At 35.5% G+C, this 21,983-nt stretch overlaps 1 protein-coding gene, 1 long non-coding RNA gene and 1 pseudogene across 7 annotated transcripts in view; 2 read left to right on the top strand and 1 right to left on the bottom strand.

Moving 5' to 3' along the window:
* GPATCH2 (G-patch domain containing 2) overlaps positions 1-21,983 on the bottom strand; it is a 170,445-nt gene that overhangs the window by 53,383 nt on the left and 95,079 nt on the right. For all 5 annotated transcript variants that reach the window (XR_013374084.1, XM_077886674.1, XM_077886672.1 and 2 more), the window contains exon 6: positions 13,526-13,593. Coding sequence is in view for 4 of the 5 variants with exons in the window: in XM_077886674.1 (XP_077742800.1) it covers positions 13,526-13,593 (68 nt within the window). In the remaining variant the exon portion in view is untranslated. The remainder of the gene's footprint in view (positions 1-13,525; positions 13,594-21,983) is intronic.
* On the top strand, positions 1,092-20,221 carry LOC144307162 (uncharacterized). Of its 2 annotated transcripts, none has more exons than XR_013374088.1 (2): positions 1,092-1,519; positions 19,451-20,221. It is a non-coding gene; the product is annotated as an uncharacterized LOC144307162 (long non-coding RNA). The 2 variants fall into 2 exon arrangements; XR_013374089.1 differs by lacking the exon at positions 1,092-1,519 and adding an exon at positions 18,968-19,111.
* On the top strand, positions 6,907-9,244 carry LOC144307110 (high mobility group protein B1 pseudogene; annotated as a pseudogene).

Raw genomic sequence — 21,983 nt, 5'->3', positions numbered from 1 at the left:
AAATTCAGCTTGGACACCTTTTTCTTTCATATTCAAGTCATCAGCAAGTTACAACTTTTCTTGTACCTACTAGCTTTAATCCATTTATCATACTGCAGAGCTAGAGTGATGCTTCAAAGTTAAATTTTTGAGTATTTCGTTATTCACACCCTTGCCTCAAGCAAACAAAAAATAAACAAAAGCAAACTGAAGTCTGAAGTGGCTTTCCACAGCTTTTAGGAGAAAAAAAATCCCTAAATGGCCCACCAGGCAGTCCTTGCCTACCTTGCTCCTATCTCACTGAATACTCCTTCCTTCTCTGCTTGAGATTCTCTCCCTTCCCCTCTGCCCCTTCCACTCATGCTCTCTCTTTCTGTCAAATAAATAAATAAATCTTTATTAAAAAAAGTTCTCTTTTAGAGTACTTTTAGCTCACTGTATAATAATGCATTAGTGTGTATGTAAGTACACATTTACGTGCGTGCTTACTGATGAATGTCTATTTTCCCAGTAGGCTGTGCCATGAGAACAGTGATGCTGTCTGTCTTGTTCATTATTGTAGATCTAGCACCTAGCACACAGTAGGACCTCACAGATATTTTCTGAATGGATGGATAAATGGATGACTTGAGATATATGGTGGAGTTTTAACAACTGGAAGCACCATATTATCCTATGAAATGAGAAGAATAACAGCACTGGCTTAGGTGGTCTTTAAGATTATTTTGGGTTCTCATGATCTGTGGACCAGATGACCAGGATGTAAAGATATTCCTCATTAATTTTTTCTACAAAACAAAAAGTCATTCTAAAACTATGCTCAAATTATGCTCAAGAGAGCCTTCACTTCATGTACTAAACTGCAAATGTAAACCCAGGAAGTAAAGCCTGGTGTGGATGCTAAATCATGGATTTTAGAATCAGAAAGATCTAAGTTTGAATACAGGCTCTGGCACTTACTAGTTAGGTGAACTGAGACAAATTACTTTTATTTTCTGAACGCTGGTGCAATACTGCGATTTATTTATAGGAATATTATGTATTTGGTTACTCAGATGATCAAAATGTATCTCATCCTCTTCCATGGTTCCTGGCTCTGGCTCCCAAGGCCCTTGGAATTTCCTAACTGTTGAGTCACAGATTGTTGTGTTATGTTATTGTTTGTTATGTTAATGAAGTGGCTTTTGGACACTACTTAAGGATGTGAGCTAGTTGCCAGGGGCACCAACTTTGTGATTAGGGGGTTGGATTTTTCAGTCCTAATCCTTGACAGCTAGGGAGCGTAGAGGGCTGGAGGCTGAATCAATCCCCAGCGCCAATGATTTAATCAATCAGGCCTTTGTCATAGAGCCTCCATAAAAATTCAAAACGGCGAAGTTCAAAAAGTTTCCAGATAGGGGAACAGATGAAGATGTGGGGACAGTGGCGTACCTGGAGAGGACTTGAAAGCCCACAACCCCTTCTCCCATACCTGGTCTTATGCATCTCTTCCACCTGGCTGTTCCTGAGGTATATTCTTTTATAATAAACTGGTAACCTGGTAAGTAAAACATTTCTCTGAATTCTGTGAGCAAATTAAATAAACCCAAGGAGGGTGTTGTGGGGACCACTGACTTATAGCCAGTCAGTCAGAAATACAAGTAACCACGTGGACTTGCAATTGGTGTTGTGAGTTGGAAGCAGCTGTTGGAACCTCCAGTTTGTATCTGGTGGGTCAGAAGCACGAGTAACAGCCTGGGCTTCCCAGGGCATCTGGAGATGTGGAGGGCTAGGGGGCAGGACAGTCTCGCAGGACTCAACTCTTAACTTGTGCAATCTGATGCTATGTCTGGGTACTAGTGTCAAAACTGAGTGGAAGTAGGACAGCCAGCTGGTGTCCTCTCTTGTCATGAGGAAAAGCCAGTGTCAGAAATAAAGTGTTCTGTACGAGTGTTAAAGACACACAGGAGAGGAAAAAGCAGGAGGGACAAATCTGAGTTTTCCCATTACATTTGGCTTCTTCTTCATCTATACAATCTAATTAATCCTACCTCTCTTCTCTTACCGTATTGGGAAGCTTAAACAAAAGTAAGAACCTGGCAAAGAATAGGTGTTTGAAATAAGTAATTTTCTTCTCCTATAGTACATGGTGGAATAGAGTAACATGTGAACTTTTATTCTGTGAATTTTTGTAATAACTACCAATTTATTCCTAAATGTCAGTGGATACAACAGTGTTCATGCATAATATTTACAGGTTCCCCCAACAGTTATAACATTTATCATACACAATAGGTGTTGAGTACATGGTTGTTGTTGTTGTTGTTGTTGTTGTTTTTTAATTAACTTTTGGTTGAGTTAATTTGGGTTTGTGACTTTCCAAAAGTCAAATGTCTATAAAAAGGGATGTTATAACTGTTTCAGAGGGGCAGCAAAAACACTGAAGAGAGTGGTGCATATGAAATTACTCTGAAAAATACATGTTGTCCAAATAAAGCATTATCATCAGGACCATCATCATCCTAAAATGTTTTATACCTAGTTTAATAATTTTTCTGTATTTTGTATAAGTAACTTGTAAAAATGTCTTAACATAAAGAAGAACTATTCTTATCCTCATTCCATAGCTAAAAATTAAGACACATGTAAGCTAAAATGACTTCCCAAGGGAATCACAATAAATCAGAGGAGGAATTGATCTGGTATATTTTATTTATCTCAATCGGAAGTTAAAGCCACTTTTACTATAAAGCAATAGATGCTAAATTTCAAAGTATGAAAGTATTCCCAATGAACGAACCTTTAATCTAGGCAAATCTTGCTTTCAGCAAACTCGATATTTATACAAAAGATAAAATAAAGTGTAAATATTTGCTTTATAAAGGAATTCATCATAGGATTATAGGTAGTTACTCACTTGCATTTAAAATTAGTTTTGATTTACATATAATGGTTCAGGTAAATGTCCTATACTTTAAAATGAAATAAAAGTAAATATAAATATCATTTTAAAAAGTCAGTTAATATATCGTATTGACTCAATTTAAAGAGTTATCTCATAAGGGATTAGGAGAAAGGAAAAAATCCTGGAACCATTTAGGGTTAGTACAGAAAAGGAAGTAGAGTGAATACAAAGTAACTGCAAAAATGAAGCCTTCCATATTTTTAAAGAATACGTAGTTATATGTTAATTTTATTTTCTGCATTTTAATATTTGTATTTTCAGAAAGTCAACAGAGTAATTAAATGTGAATTTCAAAACTTAACATTGTTATTTCTTCTCAGAAATTAGATACAGATTTCTCTGCTTTAGTTGGATTGAGGTTCTTGTCACTTTTTGTGTACCTTCTATAATCATTTTATTTCTTTTTATTTTTTTTTCTTCTATAATCATTTTAATGAATATTTCACTTACCTGGGCTAAATATTTTCTATTAAAACAGACCTAGCATATATTAACAACTGGACTATATATGCAACATATATATGATCATATACGATCATACAAAAATAAATATATGACCGGTACAATGTTAGGTATTATTTTATTAAAACAATCATGGTTTCAAAACTGAAATTCCTAAACATTATTGTGTTGGACCCTGTAAAATACTTTTTCCCTCTCTCATTAGAATCTGCTCTGAGGCCTGAAATTCTCTGCGGTAAAATTAAGTACTGTGGTATCAGACTGTTTTTGAGGTGACCTTCTAAAGCAAAACACATACTGACTTAGAAGAATCACAGTTTAACTGAATGAAAGTAGAACTTGTTGCTTACTCCCAATTAGGAGTTGCTTAATGTTGTAATTTAATGACCATTTCTAGCCATTCTTTCAAGTCTGTCAATACAGTTTTGAGGTAAACTGCAGTTGAGATTGCACAAAACCATGGTTAGTCTGTGATCTCCCTGTGTTTTTATGCAAGTGTCAGGAAGGGGATTTGTCTTTCTATCACTAGCCAGTAGTGGAACTGGATAACCTTGACCCCAGAGCCTAGGATTTGATGCATAAAGTATTGTGCTGTGTATTGTAAGAAACTTAAAGAACAAGACAAAGTCTCCAACCTTGGCAAACTCATGATCCATATTAAGGTGAATGAAGCATGTATATAGTACCAATATTCTAGAGAACAATGTGATAAATAATATAATCAAGTAGAAATAAAAACCCAAAGGGAGAATATAGAACATACAGGGAATGGCTGGTGGCACTTCTGTGGAAAACACCAAGGATTCCTTAAAGGATGTTGTGGCAGACACTGTATTGCCCTCTCGATGGCCCTGGAACTGCCTATAGTTTCACACTTCTGGTAATGTCAGTAAACTAAACTGCAATTTGTAGAACATTATACCATTTATTTGTAGAACATTCCATTACTTCTTCCTGAAAGCATTCTATACAGCACTGGTCTTCAATTATTTTTGCGTAAATGTTATCTGATGCAGTTATGAATATATCCTCCTCACATATTTTAGGGAGAAATCTAAAACTTTTCACCATAATTATTTAAATATTTACAAAATATCAGTTTTCTATAAGTTGTATATATTAGTATTTTAGAATAAAATCATGACACCACTCTCTTAAATATACACATTGGAATCCAAATATCATCACTGATTTGATATCCACCATCAATACATTTAAAAACAAAACAAAACAAAACACAATGAAGAAAGCATTTCTTTAACAGCTGAAAATTTACCTGGCTTATTTTTCTCTTCGAACTCTTTGAATTTCCAATATCACTGTTTCATAGAAGTTTAACCTAATGTAATATTTTTTTTATGTTTGAAAGCCTTTTATTAGTAACCTTGCCATATTCCTCTGCACAATGTGTCTTATCTATCTATCTGTCTAATTTTCTTAAGTTTCTATGATCAGAAGACTAGAATTAATAAAGTATTCCGATGAATTTATTGGTCAGTCAACACTGATAACTACTGTTACTTGATAACAGTTTTTAAGGTCTGAAAAATTATCATTAGTATTTAATTAATGAAACTAGCATAAACATATTTTGATAGTTCTAAACATAAAATAATAACATTTTATTAGGAATGGCACCATAAACAACCGTTCCCTGAAACTAGTTGATGTAGCCATTGATGCGTATTACCCTTTAGCACCGATTCTATTCATACTTTTTAAATTTTATTTTTTTCAGTGCTTGGAAACCTTGTTCGCATAAATTGGTGTGCAGAAACAAAAAGAAATTTGGTTAGAGCAGCCATTAGATTATCAAACTCCTTCAGAGATTTATGCCAAAAATCACACAATGATTTTTAGATTATGGAGTATTTTTACCAATCTACCAGCTGCTGAAAACAAAGAACTAGAAACTACATAATTTGCAAAGGGCTTTGTGATTTGGTCATAAGATTCAATCTGTTAACATCAATATCAACATAATATCTGGAATGTCCCTCTATTTGGAACCCAAAATGATTTTATAGTGTGAAGCAATGTGCTAAAATAAGAGCAGGACTAGGGGCAGTGGGGAAGGGGGAGCGGGGAGGAGAGACTGTCTTTTTTTACCAAAGTAGAAGAAAGGCAATTGTGAAAAATACGAATCAGCAAAATAACCAGGGCTATTGATTTCGGAAAACATATATGCAACAGAATCTGGAAACTGACTCCCTTAAAACTCTTGGTGACCAAGATTCCCTTGGAAACTATTTGCATTTCCTGAGGGTATGAATACCTTGTTTTTTCTATTATGAGACACTGAATGTGGCAGTAAGAGTCGGTTTTACGTATCTAACTTTATAATAGGAAACAGGTTGAATGAAAGTATGTATTAATTACCTGGGCAAGAAATTTGGGAAAGTATCTACCTAAAACCATGTCTAGACTTACCTTGAACACCGACTATATACCTTCTCTTGTTAAAGGAAATTTTTCATGTTTTCCAAATTTTCCATGTTAGATATTGGGTTTCCTCCTCAGGACAATGGAAGAGCCAAGCTGAAGCAAAATGTGTTTTTAAACTGTGTGTTTTTAAACTGACTAAAGAGGGGGATCCCTGGGTGGCTCAGCAGTTTAGCGCCTGCCTTTGGCCGAGGGCGTGATCCTGGAGTCCCGGGATTAAGTCCTACGTCGGGCTCCCTGCATGGAGCCTGCTTCTCCCTCTACCTGTGTCTCTGTGTCTCTCATGAATAAATAAATAAAATCTTTAAAAAATAAATAAATAAATAAATAAAAATAAACTGACTAGAGAAAGAGGCTAGTTCCTAGAAGAGAACTAACAGGTAACTCAACTGGGGCTGCATGTGTGTGTATGTGTGCGTAGTGCAAAGCATGCACTTATTTGTGTAAAACAAAATACCCATAATGCTGTTCCTATGGTATCTTCCAAAAAGAAACTTGTAGAATGAGGCCACCAAGGCACCTTCTTCCTTTACTCTACCTAGGTAAGGAGGCAGGCCTAGGGAAAAGGATGAAAACACAGATTGGCAAAAAGAGGCACTTTCGGTCTATAGATTACAATTCAAGTTTAACTTTTTCCACTGCAGGTGGGAAAATCAGGTTTGGAACTCTTATATAGAAGCAGGTAGTGGCATGGAAGCTAGACTGAGCAGGGATATGATTACCATGACCAGGCTCTGGTCTAGATCGTCCTCAGAGTGCCTCTCTGTAGGATTTCTCTGACGCAGTGAACTCTGACTAGAGGTTTCTTAAAGACCTGTACCTACCCTCTGGAGGTCATTTTTTCACATGGTCTCAGGGAGAAGTCTTTAAGCTAAAAGCTAAGTCAGGATGTAGGAGAAACATCAAGGCCTGTAGCATTTCCAGGCAAGGAATTGCAACCGTAAACACAACAGAAACCTACTACATTTTTGAAGGAACCCTAATGCCTAAGTAAAGAACCTGGCCACTTGTGACATTAGTCTGTGACTTTAAACTCCTGCTGATGTTCACTAATCAGAAAGGGGCTGCTAGGGAGGAAGATGGTGACAGAGAAGGCTATTGAACTTCCTCTTTCCACGGACACACCAATTGCACAACTCCACATGGAACAATTTTCTCTGAGAGAAATCCAGAAACTAGTTGAGTGACTCCTACATGTCAGGCAGATGAGAAAAAACCCACACTGAAGTGGGTATGAAGGCTGAGACATGCTCTTACCCTAAATCCCATCCCTGGCACTAAGCCATACACTCAGGAGGAAACTCCAAATTCCCAACCTCTCCCTGAGGAGCAAAGGGTTTAGAACGCACACCTAGTGTCCCAACTTTTAAGACTCCCACCATGGAATAGGGCCCCAAAACATCTAGTTCTGAGAGCCAATGGGATCTGTGTCCATGAGACCCATAGGACTATAGAGAGCAAAGAAGCAGTTCTTTTTTTTTAATATATTTTTAAAATTATTTATTTATTTATGATAGTCACAGAGAGAGAGAGAGAGAGAGGCAGAGACATAGGCAGAGGGAGAAGCAGGCTCCATGCACCGGGAGCCCGACGTGGGATTCGATCCCGGGTCTCCAGGATCGCGCCCTGGGCCAAAGGCAGGTGCCAAAACGCTGCGCCATCCAGGGATCCCAAGAAGCTGTTCTTAATGGGCACACCAGCATCTATCAGAGCAAAAGCAGTTCTAAGAGGAAAGTTTACAGTGATAAAAGCCTATATTGGGGGAAAAAAAGACCCCAAATAAACAACCTTACACCCCCAAGGAACTATAAATAAGAAAAGAAACTAAGCCCGAAGCTGGCAAAAAGAAGGAAATACCAAAGATTAGAGTGGAAATGAATGAAACAGAGAGAAAAGACAATGTAACTGATAAATGAAATTAAAGCTAGATTTTGTAAAGATAGAACAGACAAAGCTTTAGGTAGACAAAAAAGAAAAAAAAAGAAATCTCAAAATTAGAAATGAGAAGTCATTACAACTGATAATACAGAAATACTAAGGATCATAAGAAATGACTGTAAAAAATTACAGGTCATTATATTAGATTATATAGAGATGGATAAATTCCTAGAAATACAGTTTACCAATTTCTAATAGTAAGTAGAAAATCTGAACAGACCAATTTCTATTAAGGAGATTGAAGCAGTAATCAAAAATCTCCCAACAAAGAAAAGTCCAGAACCATATGACCTTACTGGTGAATTCTACCAAACATTTTTTTTTTTAAAGATTTTATTTATTTATTCATGAGAGACAGAGAGGGAGAGAGGCAGAGACACAGGCAGAGGGGGAAGCAGGCTCCATGTAGGGAGCCTGATGCGGCACTCGATCCCGGGACTCCAGGATCGTGCCCTGAGCTGAAGGCAGCGCTAAATCACTGAGCCACCCAGGGATCCCTGAATTCTACCAAACATTTAAAGAAGAATTCATAGACAGTCATTGTAGTACACCGAGCTCCACAAAGACAGGTCAGGGGTGAGTGAGAGAGAGCCAGACAGGCAGTGGGTGACTCTGTGCCTCACTGAAGAAGAATAAGTAAACATGGGGGAAGAAGACCACATGAAGCTAAGGGGCAAAATTTCTTTTTTTTTTTTTGCAAAATTTCATCATATCCATTCCTCCTGCAAACTTTCCAGGAGAAGCACAAGAAGAAGCATCCAGATGCTTCAGTTAACTTCTCAGAGTTCTAAGAAGTGCTCAGAGAGGAAAAGAAAAAAAAAATGGGGCACCCTGGTGACTCAGTTAAGTGTCCTACTCTTGGTTTCAGCTCCGGTCATGATCTCAATGTCAAGAGATTGACCCCCAAATCAGGCTCTGCACTCAGCGTAGAGTCTGCTTGAGATTCTTCCCCCCCTGCATACCTCCCCCTACTTGTACATGCACTCTCTTTCTCTCTCTCTACAATAAATAAAATCTTTTTTTTAAAAAAAAAGAAGAAAGAAAAGAAAAAAAAAAAAAACTGAAGACATGGTAAAGGTGGATAAGGCCCATGAGGAAAGAAAAATGAAAACTGGTATCTCTCCTAAACGGGAAACCAAGAGAAATTCAAGGATCACAAATGCCCCCAAGAGGAGTCTTCTGGCTTTTTTCTTATTTTGCTCTGAGTATCACCCCCAAATCAGCATCCCAGCCTATCCATTGGTGATGTTGTGAAGAAATGGGGAGAGATGTGCAATCACTCTGCAGCGGATGACAAGCAGCTTTATGAAGAAAGCTGTTAAGCTGAAGAAAGGTACAAAAAGGAGACTGCTGCATACCAAGCTACAGGAGAGCCTGATGGGCTAAAAAAGGGAGTCGTCAAGGCTGAAAAATAAACAAGAAAAAGATGAAGAGGAGGAAGATGAAGAGGATGAAGAGGAAAATGATAATGATGAATAAGTTGGTTGTAGCACAGGTTTTTTTCTTTTTTTCTTGTTTATAAAGCATTTAAACCCCATATACACGACTCATTTCTTTTAAAGATAAAAAATGTAAGCCTGTGTAAGTCATGGTTTTAAGTTGTACAGTGTCTTTTTTATTTTTATTTTTTTGGTATAGTTAACACACTAACAAATGTGTCTTTAGATAGCCTTGTCCTGGTGGTATTTTCAGTAGCCACTAACCTTGCCTAGTACAGTATGGGGATTGTAAATTGGCATGGAAATTTAGAGCAGGTTCTTTTTTTTTTTCATTTTATTTATTTATTCATGAGAGACACAGAGGCATAGGCAGAGGGAGAGGCATAGGGAGCCTGGTGCAGAACTCAATCCCAGGACCCTGGGATCAGGACCTGAGGCAAAGGCAGATGTTCAACCTCTGAGCTACCCAGGTTTCCCTAGAGCAGGTTCTCATGGTGCACGCCATGAATTAGTTATATGGTACTGTCAGGAACCATAGGTACATAGTTATACGGTACTTAGGAACTGTTAGGTACAACAGGAATGGTACTGTTCACAACTTCTCTTGTCTCTGAAGCAGCTAATAGAAAATAATTGTTCTTTTAACTCAATACAACTCAGTAGTTGCAAAAAGAAAAAAAAAAAAAACCTGCACCTTGTTTTGTTGACATTCTAATGCCTCTAAGCAAATACAATTTTTTAAGTTGAAAATAAAAAAGGACTAATACAATATGCTTCTCAAATCTTCCAAAAAATAAAAAAGGAGGCAATACTTCCACACAGTAGCATTGTGAGATCAGCATTATATTATATAAAAGCCAAGTAAAGACTCTACAAAAAAAAATTATAGGCCAATATCCCTGATGAATATAGATGCAAAAATCTTCAACAAAAAATATCAGCAAACCAAAATCATTAAAAGGATCATACATAATGATTAAGTGGAATTTATTCCAGGGGTGCAAGGATGGTTTTTAACATCTACAAATCAATAAGTGTGACATATTATATTAACAAAAAGGATAAATACCATATGATTATCTCAATGGATGCAGAAAAAACATCTGACAAAATTCAATATCCTTTCATAGAATCTCTCAACAAATTGGTTATAGAAGGAATGTACCTTAGCATAGCAAAGGCAATATATATGACACATCAGAAAGGAAAAAGTAAAATCATATCTGTTTGATAGATAAATAGAAAACCCTAAAAACTCTACCAAAAAGATGTTAGAACTAATAAACAAAATCAGCAAAGTTGCAGAATACAAAATCAAGATTCATACATCATTTTTTCTACAACAAACTACTAGAAAGAAAAATTATAAGAATAATTCCATATGTAATAGCATCAAAAAGAACAAAATATTTAGAAATAAATTTAATGAAGGTGGTAAAATAAAACATCTACACTGAAAACTATAAAATATTAAAGAAGGAAATGGAAGAAGACACAAATAAATGGAAATATTTTATATGTTCATGGACTGGAAAAATTAATATTGCTACCATGCCCATACTACCCAAATTGATCCACAGGCTCAATGCAATCACAAAAATTCCAATGGCAGTTTTCACATAAACAGAATAATGCTAAAATTTGTATGAGCCACAAAAGACCCCAAATAACCAAAGCAGTCTTGATAGGGAATAAATCTAGAGGCATTACACTTTCGTGTTTCAAACAACATTACAAAGCCATAGTCCTCGAAACAGTATGTAACTGGCTAAAAACAGACACAAAAATCAATGGAACAGAACAGAGAGCCCAGAAATAAACCCATGCATATATAGTCAATTATTTTGACAAAGGTGTCAAGCATATACACTGGGGAAGGACAGTTTGTTCAATAAGTGGTTTGGGAAAACTAAACAGCCAACTTGCAAAAGAATGAAACTGGAGCCCTATCATATACGATACACAAATATCAACCTAAAATGGATTAGAGTTGAACACAAGATTTGAAACCTAAGACTCCTAGAAGAAAACATAGTAAGTAAGCTCCTTGACATTGATCCTGGCAATGATGTTCTTTTGGATTTGACACCAAAGCACAGGCAACAAAAGCAAAAATAAACAGGTGGGACTACATTTAACTAAAATGTTTCTGCACAGCAAAAGAAACCATTGACAAGATAAAGCAGCACCAGGGGGGCAGCCCAGGTGGCTCAGTGGTTTAGCGCCGCCTTCAGCCAAGGGCCTGATCCTGGGGACCCAGGATCCAGTCCTACGTCGGGCTCCCTGCATGGAGCCTGCTTCTCCCTCTGTTTGTGTCTCTGCGCCTCTCTCTCTCTCTATGTCTCTCATGCATAAATAAATAAAATCTCAAAAAAAAAAAAAGCAACCTATGGAATGTAAGAAAATATTTGCAGACCACATATCTGATAAGGGGCTAATATCCAGAAGATACAGGATACTTGTACAACTCAATAGCAAAATATAATCAAAAGATGAGCAAAGGACCTGAATAGCAAGAACAAAATCCCAAGCTAATGAGGACAGTGAAGTAGAGATCATATTCAGAGAAAAGAGGCAGACCAGAGAGGTGGACCATAATCTATAAGGGAGAGAGAATGATAAGGTGGAAAGGTAATGGGAGCCAGATTGTGGAGAGTGTTTAATAATATGCTAACAAGGTTTCTCCACTGTTAAGAGGCAGTACTGGGGCTTATAAATAGGGAAATAAAAGAATTGGAACTGAACGTAAGTAGTAGAAGTAAGTAGTATGTACTCAAATAGTGAGAAAACAGAGACAGAAAGATTCACTAGGATCCTATAGCAATGTAACAGGTAACAGAGCTTATTTCAAATAATGGAGCAGGAAGTAGAAAAGATGAGGAAGAGACTGGACTGAACCAGTGGCATGTAGGGTGTAAGGTAGTAAAGTGACTCTATTTTATTGGCGAGTGTGGATAGAATGGTAATCAAACACATTGGGGTAACCTAGGAAACTCTAAAAATAGTGACATCTGAGTTCCCATCCTAGAAAATCTTATTTAATTGACTAACAACCATTGGGGAGATGTATGGAAGGGATGTCAGGAGAATACAATGGGGGTCATACTTGCTAATTTGAGAAGTAATATTCAGTTGACATTATCCAATTTGTTCCATTTTAAATTCACAGTTTCATGTTTTCATTCACTCAATAACTACTCGCTGTCGAGGGGGCCCTCTTAGCATAGGAGGACTACAGATCTGTCTGCCCTCAGAGTGTTTACAATCATTATCAAATGAAATTTTTGGTTTAAAAACGTCTCTACGTCTACTTGCTAGAATTCTTGATTCGTGTCAAAACAAAACATTAAAAAGAAAATACACAAGTCTTTTGGTTGTCAGTCTGAGTAATAAAAGCTTCACTCTTTTTTGCTTTTTGTCTGAGAAACAATAGAGAAAAAGTCTTATAGGATAATAAAAAGGAATGAAATAGACTATTAAAAGGGAATATTATGATATTATAATCTATAAAATAAATAACGTGGAAAATAATCTATGAATAATATTTTATATTATATAAATTCTGTTAATAATCTATATAAAATAAGCTATAGATGAAAAATAATTTGTTCTACATTGGTTAAGGAATGGGTTTACAAGCCAGGATCTAATGGATCCTAATAGGACTGCTCGCCAGAGGAAAATTCATTCAATCATTAATTCATGTCTTTCCACATTTTTACAGCCTTTTTTCAAGTTCAACCAATTTCACAGGAGACATGGTATTGACTCAAAATATATAACTTTTCAAATTCTTCCAGTAAAGACAAATAGAATTAGCACCTAGGAATTCACCCAATAATTCACCAAAATTAAGCTCAGTCGCTTAATTTTTGGAATTACTCCTAGTAAATTAAACTCTCCTTTCCATTGATAAATGAAAATACATCCTGGTCCCTTCACAGCTCATGCTGGGCAGAAGCAGAGAGCAGAGAAATATTGAGTTAAATAGTCACTTCTGCATTTTAGTGCTTTAGAAAGAGTGAGGAGGAAGGGAGAGAGGAAGGATGATGAGGAGGAGAACTTGATGCTACTTAATATAATGAAAATGTAGAAATTCAAATTCTGTCACAAATAAAAAGAATGACCGTATTAAAAAATCTTTATTGACATTCCTGCCACAGGTTGAAATGGGTCCTGCACAACAGTCAATGGGATAAGGTATTTACTTTTTCTCAAGAGAAGTACAAAATGAAACTACTTTACTAGCAATTGCTATCAATTTTCCACAAGAAGGATGGAGACCATCCCAACAAGATTATACAAATCAGTGCATACTCACTCATGGTGATGAGAATCTGGGGAAAAGTGAACCATCCTCTTGTTACTGACAGGGCCAGGGGTGCTCACCTGAAACGAGAGTTGAAACAAAAATATCACAGATGAGTTTCTAAAAACAAAAACAAAAACAAAAATGATTGTGAATAATAGGGTCATTTCCATTCGAGGGCTTCCCATCTAAAATAGAGAATAAAATATTAATTCTCAAAAGCTAAACAACATTGCATGTAAGAACGGCCTCTTGTTTCGCTTTAGTGTGGTTCCTCTGCTGGAATTTTAAGGCTATTTTAAAAGTACCTTCATAATAATAGTAATAATAAAAAAGTTTCTTAAGAACTAGATCACCGACTCTTGTCGGCTCAATTGTGCATATATTTAATCATATGTGAAAAAAAGAGGCTCAATTAGTGTTGAGCAAGCAATATTTCCAAAAACCAATTAACCAAAGTTAATTTCTACATACAAACATGTTTTATAATGTGCACTTCTTAAATGCATACAAAAACTCAAGTTAAGGAAGTAGTCATGAGTCCTTTTCATAGTTTCCCCATGAAGTCAGGAATAATCTGTGTATTTATATAGAACAACATGTAAGAACTAAAAAAAGAATATTTTATTCTTCTGTTTCTAAATAAAATTAAAATCGATAAGGAACTAAAGGCTCAACATGTTTTTCATAATGTGGGCTACTCTCATTAACAAAACACTCAAAACTTTGATTTTATGGAGAGTTCTCAAAAGGGAACATAAGCAGCACCACGCAGGAATGAATCTACAATCCCAGTCAACAAGGCATATCTTACAACAAAGGGTCATAAGTTACATAATAATAATAATAATAATACCCCTCCACAATTATAAAGTGCCACTTAAAGTATACAATCAATAAAAAGGCACGAGGAGGCAGAAAAATGCCTATGTAAAAACACCTAACATCTGCAAAAAATTATTTATTCTTTTATCACTTGGGTAACAAAGATGCCAGCACATGCTCTGAAATTCCAAGAAATGCAAATATTGCAAATGTGCACAGATGATGACATTAATAACCCTATGGTTTGGGCACCACAGGTAAACATGTGGCCCAACTCCAGGACTACATCCTGCATTCATCTCAAAATGAGGTTTTCATGCTATTCCGGTGGGTATCCCAGGAATACAGTAATCCATTTTCTACACTGTGGCTATGAGAAAAGCCGACTGTGCCTATGTCATGCTTTGTTAGAGGTTCATGATCACATTATCTCATGGTGGACCTGACACTTTTATTCAGTTTACAGTATGTTCTATGTACAGGCAACTTATTTCCTTTGCCAGGGCTGCTGACAACCTTTTCCACACTATATTAATCTTGTTTACTGACTTTATCTTGGTACAAATATCAGAAAACTGAACTTTTTATCTCAGAGAAAGAATAAACAACGTGTTGACAGAAGCAGAAGCTATTTTCAGGGCTAAAATTGCTTGTTTACCTGAAGCTATACTTATGGAAAAATGTTTAAGTCTTGCTCTGGCTTGAAATACATAATCTGAAATTTAATAAATGAAGAAATTTCACATACACCCATGTGATAAATTGCCTGATGAAAACAATGCAACTGAATACAATAAAACAGAATTTCTAACTAATTTATCCCACAATACAAATGTAAGCTTTCAATCTAGTCAGAAATAATCATACTACGTATTTCTCAGAAATCATATGTGTATAAACTGTAAGCTCAATTCAATTGCTGCAGATAACTCACAAAAGATTTACAGTATGAAAGGTAGAAATTTAAATAACTTTACAAATTTACATAGTATGTGGCCTTTTTTTTTAAAAAAAGAGGGGTGAATGCCCTTTATTGTTATTTCAAGTCAAATTTTGTTTTACTTTCGAAGGCATGCCAACAGTCATTATTTAGAATTTTTGTAAATGAAATTATGCAACACTGAGGTCCATGCATGATGATCTTCTCAGGGTTCATGTCACTGATCTCTGCCTCAGGAGTAAAATGTTTTTACTCCGGGAACCTTTTGCAACTTTGTGACTAGAAACCCCATACTGAAAATCTGAGAATAAAATCTTAATACAGAATTCAGCCCATGGAAAGCAGTATTATATTGAAGTTACAGTGTGTTTTAAACGTGGAAGCATGGATTATTAGGCGATGATTCAAAGTATTATAAGTATCAAGAAACACTGTTATAAAAATTTATAATTTAGGGTTAGATAATAATCTTCATAAAAATAAATGAAACGATTTTAAACATCACATCAAAGTTATAATTTCTAGTTAACAAGTAGGGTGATTATTTTATTTTCTGAAAAATAGTGGCTTCCAGTTATACCAGAAATGTCTTAGAAAGAAAGAACACATTTAAAAACATCTCTTTAAAATATCCAATAAAATATTCACACAGTAAAGTTTGTTAGAAAAAGCAGATTTTATTCCACAAGATTAGATAGGGAACAGGTATTCTGTTGTTAAGACTCTGGAGACATTTATGTAATTAGCCAATATTTGCTGATGACAGTCTTAGACATCACACTATATGCCCAGAATTCTTATAATTCATTTTTAAATGTCACTACATCAATAGAGACTACAGTCCTAACTACAGTAGGTATAGTTCTTCTCATTACCTATGTTTGTTACTCAAATTAGTAAATTAAAAAAAGAGATAACGCAACCTAGAAAGGAAGGGATGGTCTCTACATAACGAAGCATTTGCTGACTTCTGGCCTTTGTGGATTGTGAAACAAAATGTAAAGTTAAAAGATCACGTGGGCCTTAGTTTTTGCTATTGTTATTTACAATCAAGTGACCAACCTCAGAAAACAGGAATGTGATAGTGACAGACAAACACTGAGTAAGAGCTGTACAAGTAAGACCACTGTGGAAATTCAGAAGGCCATTAAGAATACATGGGACAGGGCAGCCCTGGTGGTGAAGTGGTTTAGCGCCGCCTGCAGCCTGGGGCGTGATCCTGGAGACCCGGGATCGAGTCCCACGGCAGGCTCCCTGCATGGAGCCTGCTTCTCCCTCTGCCTGTGTCTCTGCCTCTGTCCCTCTCTCTCTGTGTCTCTATGAATAAATAAGTAAAATCTTAAAAAAAAATGAAAGGGCCCAATAAATTTAGCCCACAATTAAAAAAAAAAAAAGAATATATGGGACATTTAGCTAAACGACATCAATGACAACATATCTATTCTCTCCATTTCATTAAATACATTAAAACAATTTCTTATCCTATCACTGATTTATTGATACCAATTTCATAACTTTCCTCAAAAGATAAACAGAACACAACCCATCCCATTCTTCTACAATTACATAACTGAAAAAATTACTTCCCAAATCAGGTAAGCATATGTGAGACACAACGGTCTTATAGGATTAATGCAAAGCTCGATCAGTATGGAGGATATCCTACTCATATTTTCAAGGATTAAGAGTCCTTCTGTAAATGAATGAAGTGCTATGTCCCCATGTAAGCACACGGAGCCATTCCTCCTTCTCTCCCTCTAATATAGTTATTCTCCTTCAACTTTGCTCTTATTTACAAGAACATTTTATTTGCTTTCCAAATGCTATTCTGCTTCAGTGCCCACACTGACAAATACTTAGGGTGGCAGGCTGCCATTCGAAAGAAGGCCTTTCAATTTTGTGAGGACTGGTCAATCAAATCCACCCGGCCTCCAGGCTACAGGGAGACATTGTATGAGCCTCCTCACCAGTGTGTCAACACCCGGAAGTTTTCTGCTTCTCTAAGGACCAGTATTAATTTGACTCAACTTCTCTGAAATAAAAAACAAGCCCTTAAAGTTTAGCAGGCTCTGCATGCAGGCCCCCTGGTACATTCAACAAATGTGTCAGTCAAATATATGTGACAGATATTAAGGAAAACAACTCCATGAAACCAGGCTTAAAAATAGGACTTGAAACCCTGGGGGTAGGAAGTAAGGGAAGGAGAGCAAAGACATGGGAGGGAATTTATTATAGTTGCTCGTCTACACATTTATCTTCATTAAAAAACAATCATAAGAAAATAATACCCTAAAAGTTTTGCAGTAACCGATCCTAATTAATAGCTGTTAAAATGCATGTATAAAATGTTCATCTTTTAACCCCATACAGAAAAATAAACAAAAAGATTCTCCAAAAGTATTTCAAATGAGTTTTATATCGGTGTTCTAAAAAGTTCTCTTACAAGATAGGTGGAGAATGAATAAAATATTTCATTGTGTCATCTATTCTGATATATATTACAGAGTGGTCACAATTCACAAAAGGCACAATCTATTTGGGGAAAGAAAACATTCAAGAAGATAACACTAGAATTACTTTTAAAACAACGTACAAAAAAATAAAAATTACTTTAGAATTACTTTTAAAGCAATACAAAAATGACAATTCAGGTAGCATAAATGGATATCATTTATAAGATTAAAGGGAAACAAAGTAGTTATCTGATTTAAGAGGAATAAGGGGAAAAAAAATCACCTGTGAGAAGGGAGTTGTATGCAATTATCTCTCCCTGCTCCAATCCATCTTACCAACTTGCCAAATTCAACTTTCTAAATCGCTGCTTTTCACATGTCAGTTTTCTCATTTCCAGAGCCATCCATAGCTCTATGCTGAAAGTAAAATTAAAACTAATGAGAAATGCATTCAAAGCCCTCTCTAATCTGATCCTCACTTTCCAGTGTGATCCTTCTCAGGTTGTAACTGACTATTTTCTATGTTTGAAACCCAAAACTGCTCTACTTGATACAGTTCAACAAATATTTACCTACTATGTATGTAAAATTAGGCTTATATTTACTATATTAGTGGTACATAGTTCCCATTCTGTTGGCTTAACTTCGATATACTGTCCCACTGAGTCATCTTTTTGATGTCATGATAAAGTCCTTAGTTTAAGGAGCCTTTCATTCCAAGGTGTTTTGTTTTGTTGTTGTTGTTTTTTTTTAAGAATAGAGAAAAAAATCAGCAAATGATTCATATGCTAATTCATATTTTACCTTCATTTGTTTAGATTTATATTAAAGTAAAATGTGTATTTATACAGCAGACCAGCCCCAATCCTCTTTACTGGCTACAAGAAACTAAAAAATAGTAGGTACATGAAGAATGCCTGATGTGTGCTTGGGAATGTGTTGGATAGGAGGGAGAGGTCACTATACATCTTTTACCTATCAGGAGTTTTAGCTTCAGACAATGCCCTCCCAGAAGGAAGACTCAGGAGGGAAGATGATCCATTTCTGAGGACAATGGAGTTACCTGAGTTGTACTAAATGACTAAATCAAGTAATTTATACACTATTACTTGATTCTCCAAATAAGAAAATGCCTTTAGAATCTTACCAAATGTAATAACATTACAGAAAGATGTACTGCTTTTCATTTTAAAATTTACCAACATTCACAAACAATCTTACTCTTAATCAACAGATCTCACACTGGAAGATTATTAAGGGGGAACACCTCTTATTAGGATCAATGTGTCATCTACTATTCATAGCCTTCATGTTAGCTGGATGATATTGTAGTGGATATAACCCCATGCATGAATCTGATGATTTTGCCTGGTTCTCAAGGTATCGTTCCATTATATTTTTAGTGATTTTTAATCCTTCTTGGAAGGATGTAAACATGAATAAATGAGCAAAGAAAGTGTGATAATGACCACTGTGACACATCAAGAGATAATATAGTTGGTAGAAATATTATTGCTATTATTTATGATAATGACTCTCCTAAACTTTATAACTCTTGCCTGCTTGTAAGATGTTTTCACAGGCAAGGTGGATAGAGTGAGTAAGCATCATTATTCTCAAATTTCAGATGAGACACACACACTGGATCACAAAGACTAAAGAGAGCTAGCTCTGAACCTAAATTGTCTTATTCACAACCTACTACTTCTTTCCCTACAGGACTACCAAAGGAGACAATACACCAGAATAAGTGTTTTCTCTATTTGAGGATTTGCTGCAGGAGATGCTTGCCTGAATCTAGAATCTACTCTTGGAAAACCTTCAGCCTGGATGATGCTCTGGTCCTCACACGTAACTTCAGGGAAACCTATGGGGCTATTTTAGATAATAGGCAAGGAAGAGCACAGTGGTCCAAATAGAGCTCTTAGCACATGTTATAATTGATTAACAGGAATAAGAAATAGCCCTACTATATCAGGCATCACAACCAAGGGGGTAAAAAATTTAAAAACTATACCAGAGCCGGGTAAGCATTCCGTGGTGACAATATGCGAAAGAACTTGGAAAATTAGAGAACGCAGGTATCTATGCGTTCTTGGAAACTTGGAAAAATTAGAGAACGCAGGTATTTTTTCTTTCAAAAGCAGGTATCAATGTAAATGTGAGATTACACCTTCAAACCAAGAAGGTTTTACAAAGAATCAAAAAATCAGGGGAAATAAAGCACAGAGGAGCACAAGGCTTGCCTTTCAATTGCGGATTAGCCTTCCTAGCAGGAATCCGTACATGTCAAAGGGAAGATGCCAACCTTTCAGCTGCCAGGATCACATGAAGTAGTGAATGAAGACAGACTTTGGATAATCTGCAAGTAAGCTCGACACATGTTCAAGGAACAGCAGCAAATACAGTTCTTTAAAAGAATTGTCAAAATGCGAATTATACTAAACTGATGAAGGATTAGAAATATGTATGCATACATATATGTATATATATGACAACAATGGCAACTGTTAGGTTTTTAATTTAAAACTAAGCAATGTAATTATTTCAAACCTTACTTTAAAGTTTTTCTTTCCCTAGTTAAAATTAAGTCAGCATTAATAATTAAGAATTTAGAATGATTGGCCTATTAGAATAATAATACTTCTAATTATTAAGTGCATAAATTCTCATTTCTGGTATACACTAATAATGAATGATCTAAATGCTTTAATAGAAAAGATTAATCACTACATAATTAAAAAACAAATACAGCAACAACTTTTTTTTCATACTGCTCCATGGTAATAATTTTTTTTTTTTTGAGTAAGAAACTAAAAATTAACCAGCTTGGAATGACGGCCAATAGTGATTAAAGGAGTTTCACTTTGCCGTCCAGTTTAGTAGCAAGCTGTGAGTGGCCTCTGCTGGCTGACCAAAGGCTTCCTAAATCATTCATTTATGATGTTTGCAATGTTATGGGCTTCAGAAAAATAAGGATATGCCCACATATATTTATACGAAATCCACTGTGAATTAAGACCAGCTTTTTATAAAAGTAAAGGGCAAATAATAAACAAAATGTACATAAGATGGTCTAAAAAAACTTTATAATTTCATCCCAGTTCAACACATTTAGATTATACTCAGTATCTTTATACATCTTCTAAAATTTTATAATATATGCCTTGATAGTATATGGATTATTTTATTCAATTCATGTTGAGCAATCATATCTACATTTAATAACAATTATTTTCTTGAGTTTCATTACACGCACCTGCATACACAAGTAAATTTTTTCTCAAAATTTAGTGTATGTTTAGGTTTGCTTACTGACTTTGCAGGGAAATACAAAGAAAGACTGAATAAAAAATCCTTTAGAGAATTAGATTTTTTTTTAAAAAAGCATTAACACATTTTATATAATAGTTAATGAAGATACTGTCCTGGAAATGTAGTAAGTGAAGCAATTTTCAAGATTTCTGTATTATTGCACCTATGTTTGGGTACAAGTAATTTTAAATTCAAAACTTAAAATTGCAATCAAGAAGTTGAACCTTCGTAGTATCAAGTAATGTTAATTCAGTGATCATAATAGAAAAGAAAAAAAAAACTGTTTCCAATTTTGCTCAGTAGCTTTCTAGTAATAAAAATCCACTACGACAGAATTTATGATTTTTTATTTATCTATTTAAATTTACAATTATATATGATTCACTTCATACTCTCTACCCTATCTATCCACTTAAAATATACCCCATTAAAAATTATTATAAAAAAAAAATTATTATCAAATATGCCTAATGATGTCAAAAGGTGACTACATTTATTTTTAAAAAGTTATTGTTCTCACATGTGACAATATTTCAGTGTATTTCAACCCTCATTTCAGAATTCAGTCCCATTATCTTGCCTGCTCAAAATTGTTCACAGGGTTAGCTAGCTGACATATAAGATAACCCTCCATCTCACTAGACACCGCTGGGATATGACACACTGACCCACAGTAAGCCCTTATTATTAGCCTGAAATATATAGCACGTAATGTAGCTCCTGCCAGGGAATTTGTTTATAAAAATCCTTTTATCTCTCTGGACATTCAAAATGCTCTTAAAAGTAATGTTCAACTGTTTAAAGGAATTTCAGACAATAAATAAAAATTCTAATGGGTGCTTTGAAGTCTCCCCTCTTGTCTCCTACTATTCTGCAGAAGTTAAAAAAAAAAAAGGCATCACATATACAGAAAATAGAAGCTAGATAGTGTTTCCTC

Source organism: Canis aureus, chromosome 38 (assembly GCF_053574225.1).
Source record: "Canis aureus isolate CA01 chromosome 38, VMU_Caureus_v.1.0, whole genome shotgun sequence".
In the NCBI taxonomy this organism is placed as follows: Eukaryota; Metazoa; Chordata; class Mammalia; order Carnivora; family Canidae; genus Canis; species Canis aureus.
The sequence above is the reverse complement of the archived record's forward strand: the minus strand, read 5'-3'. Positions and strand labels throughout refer to the sequence as shown.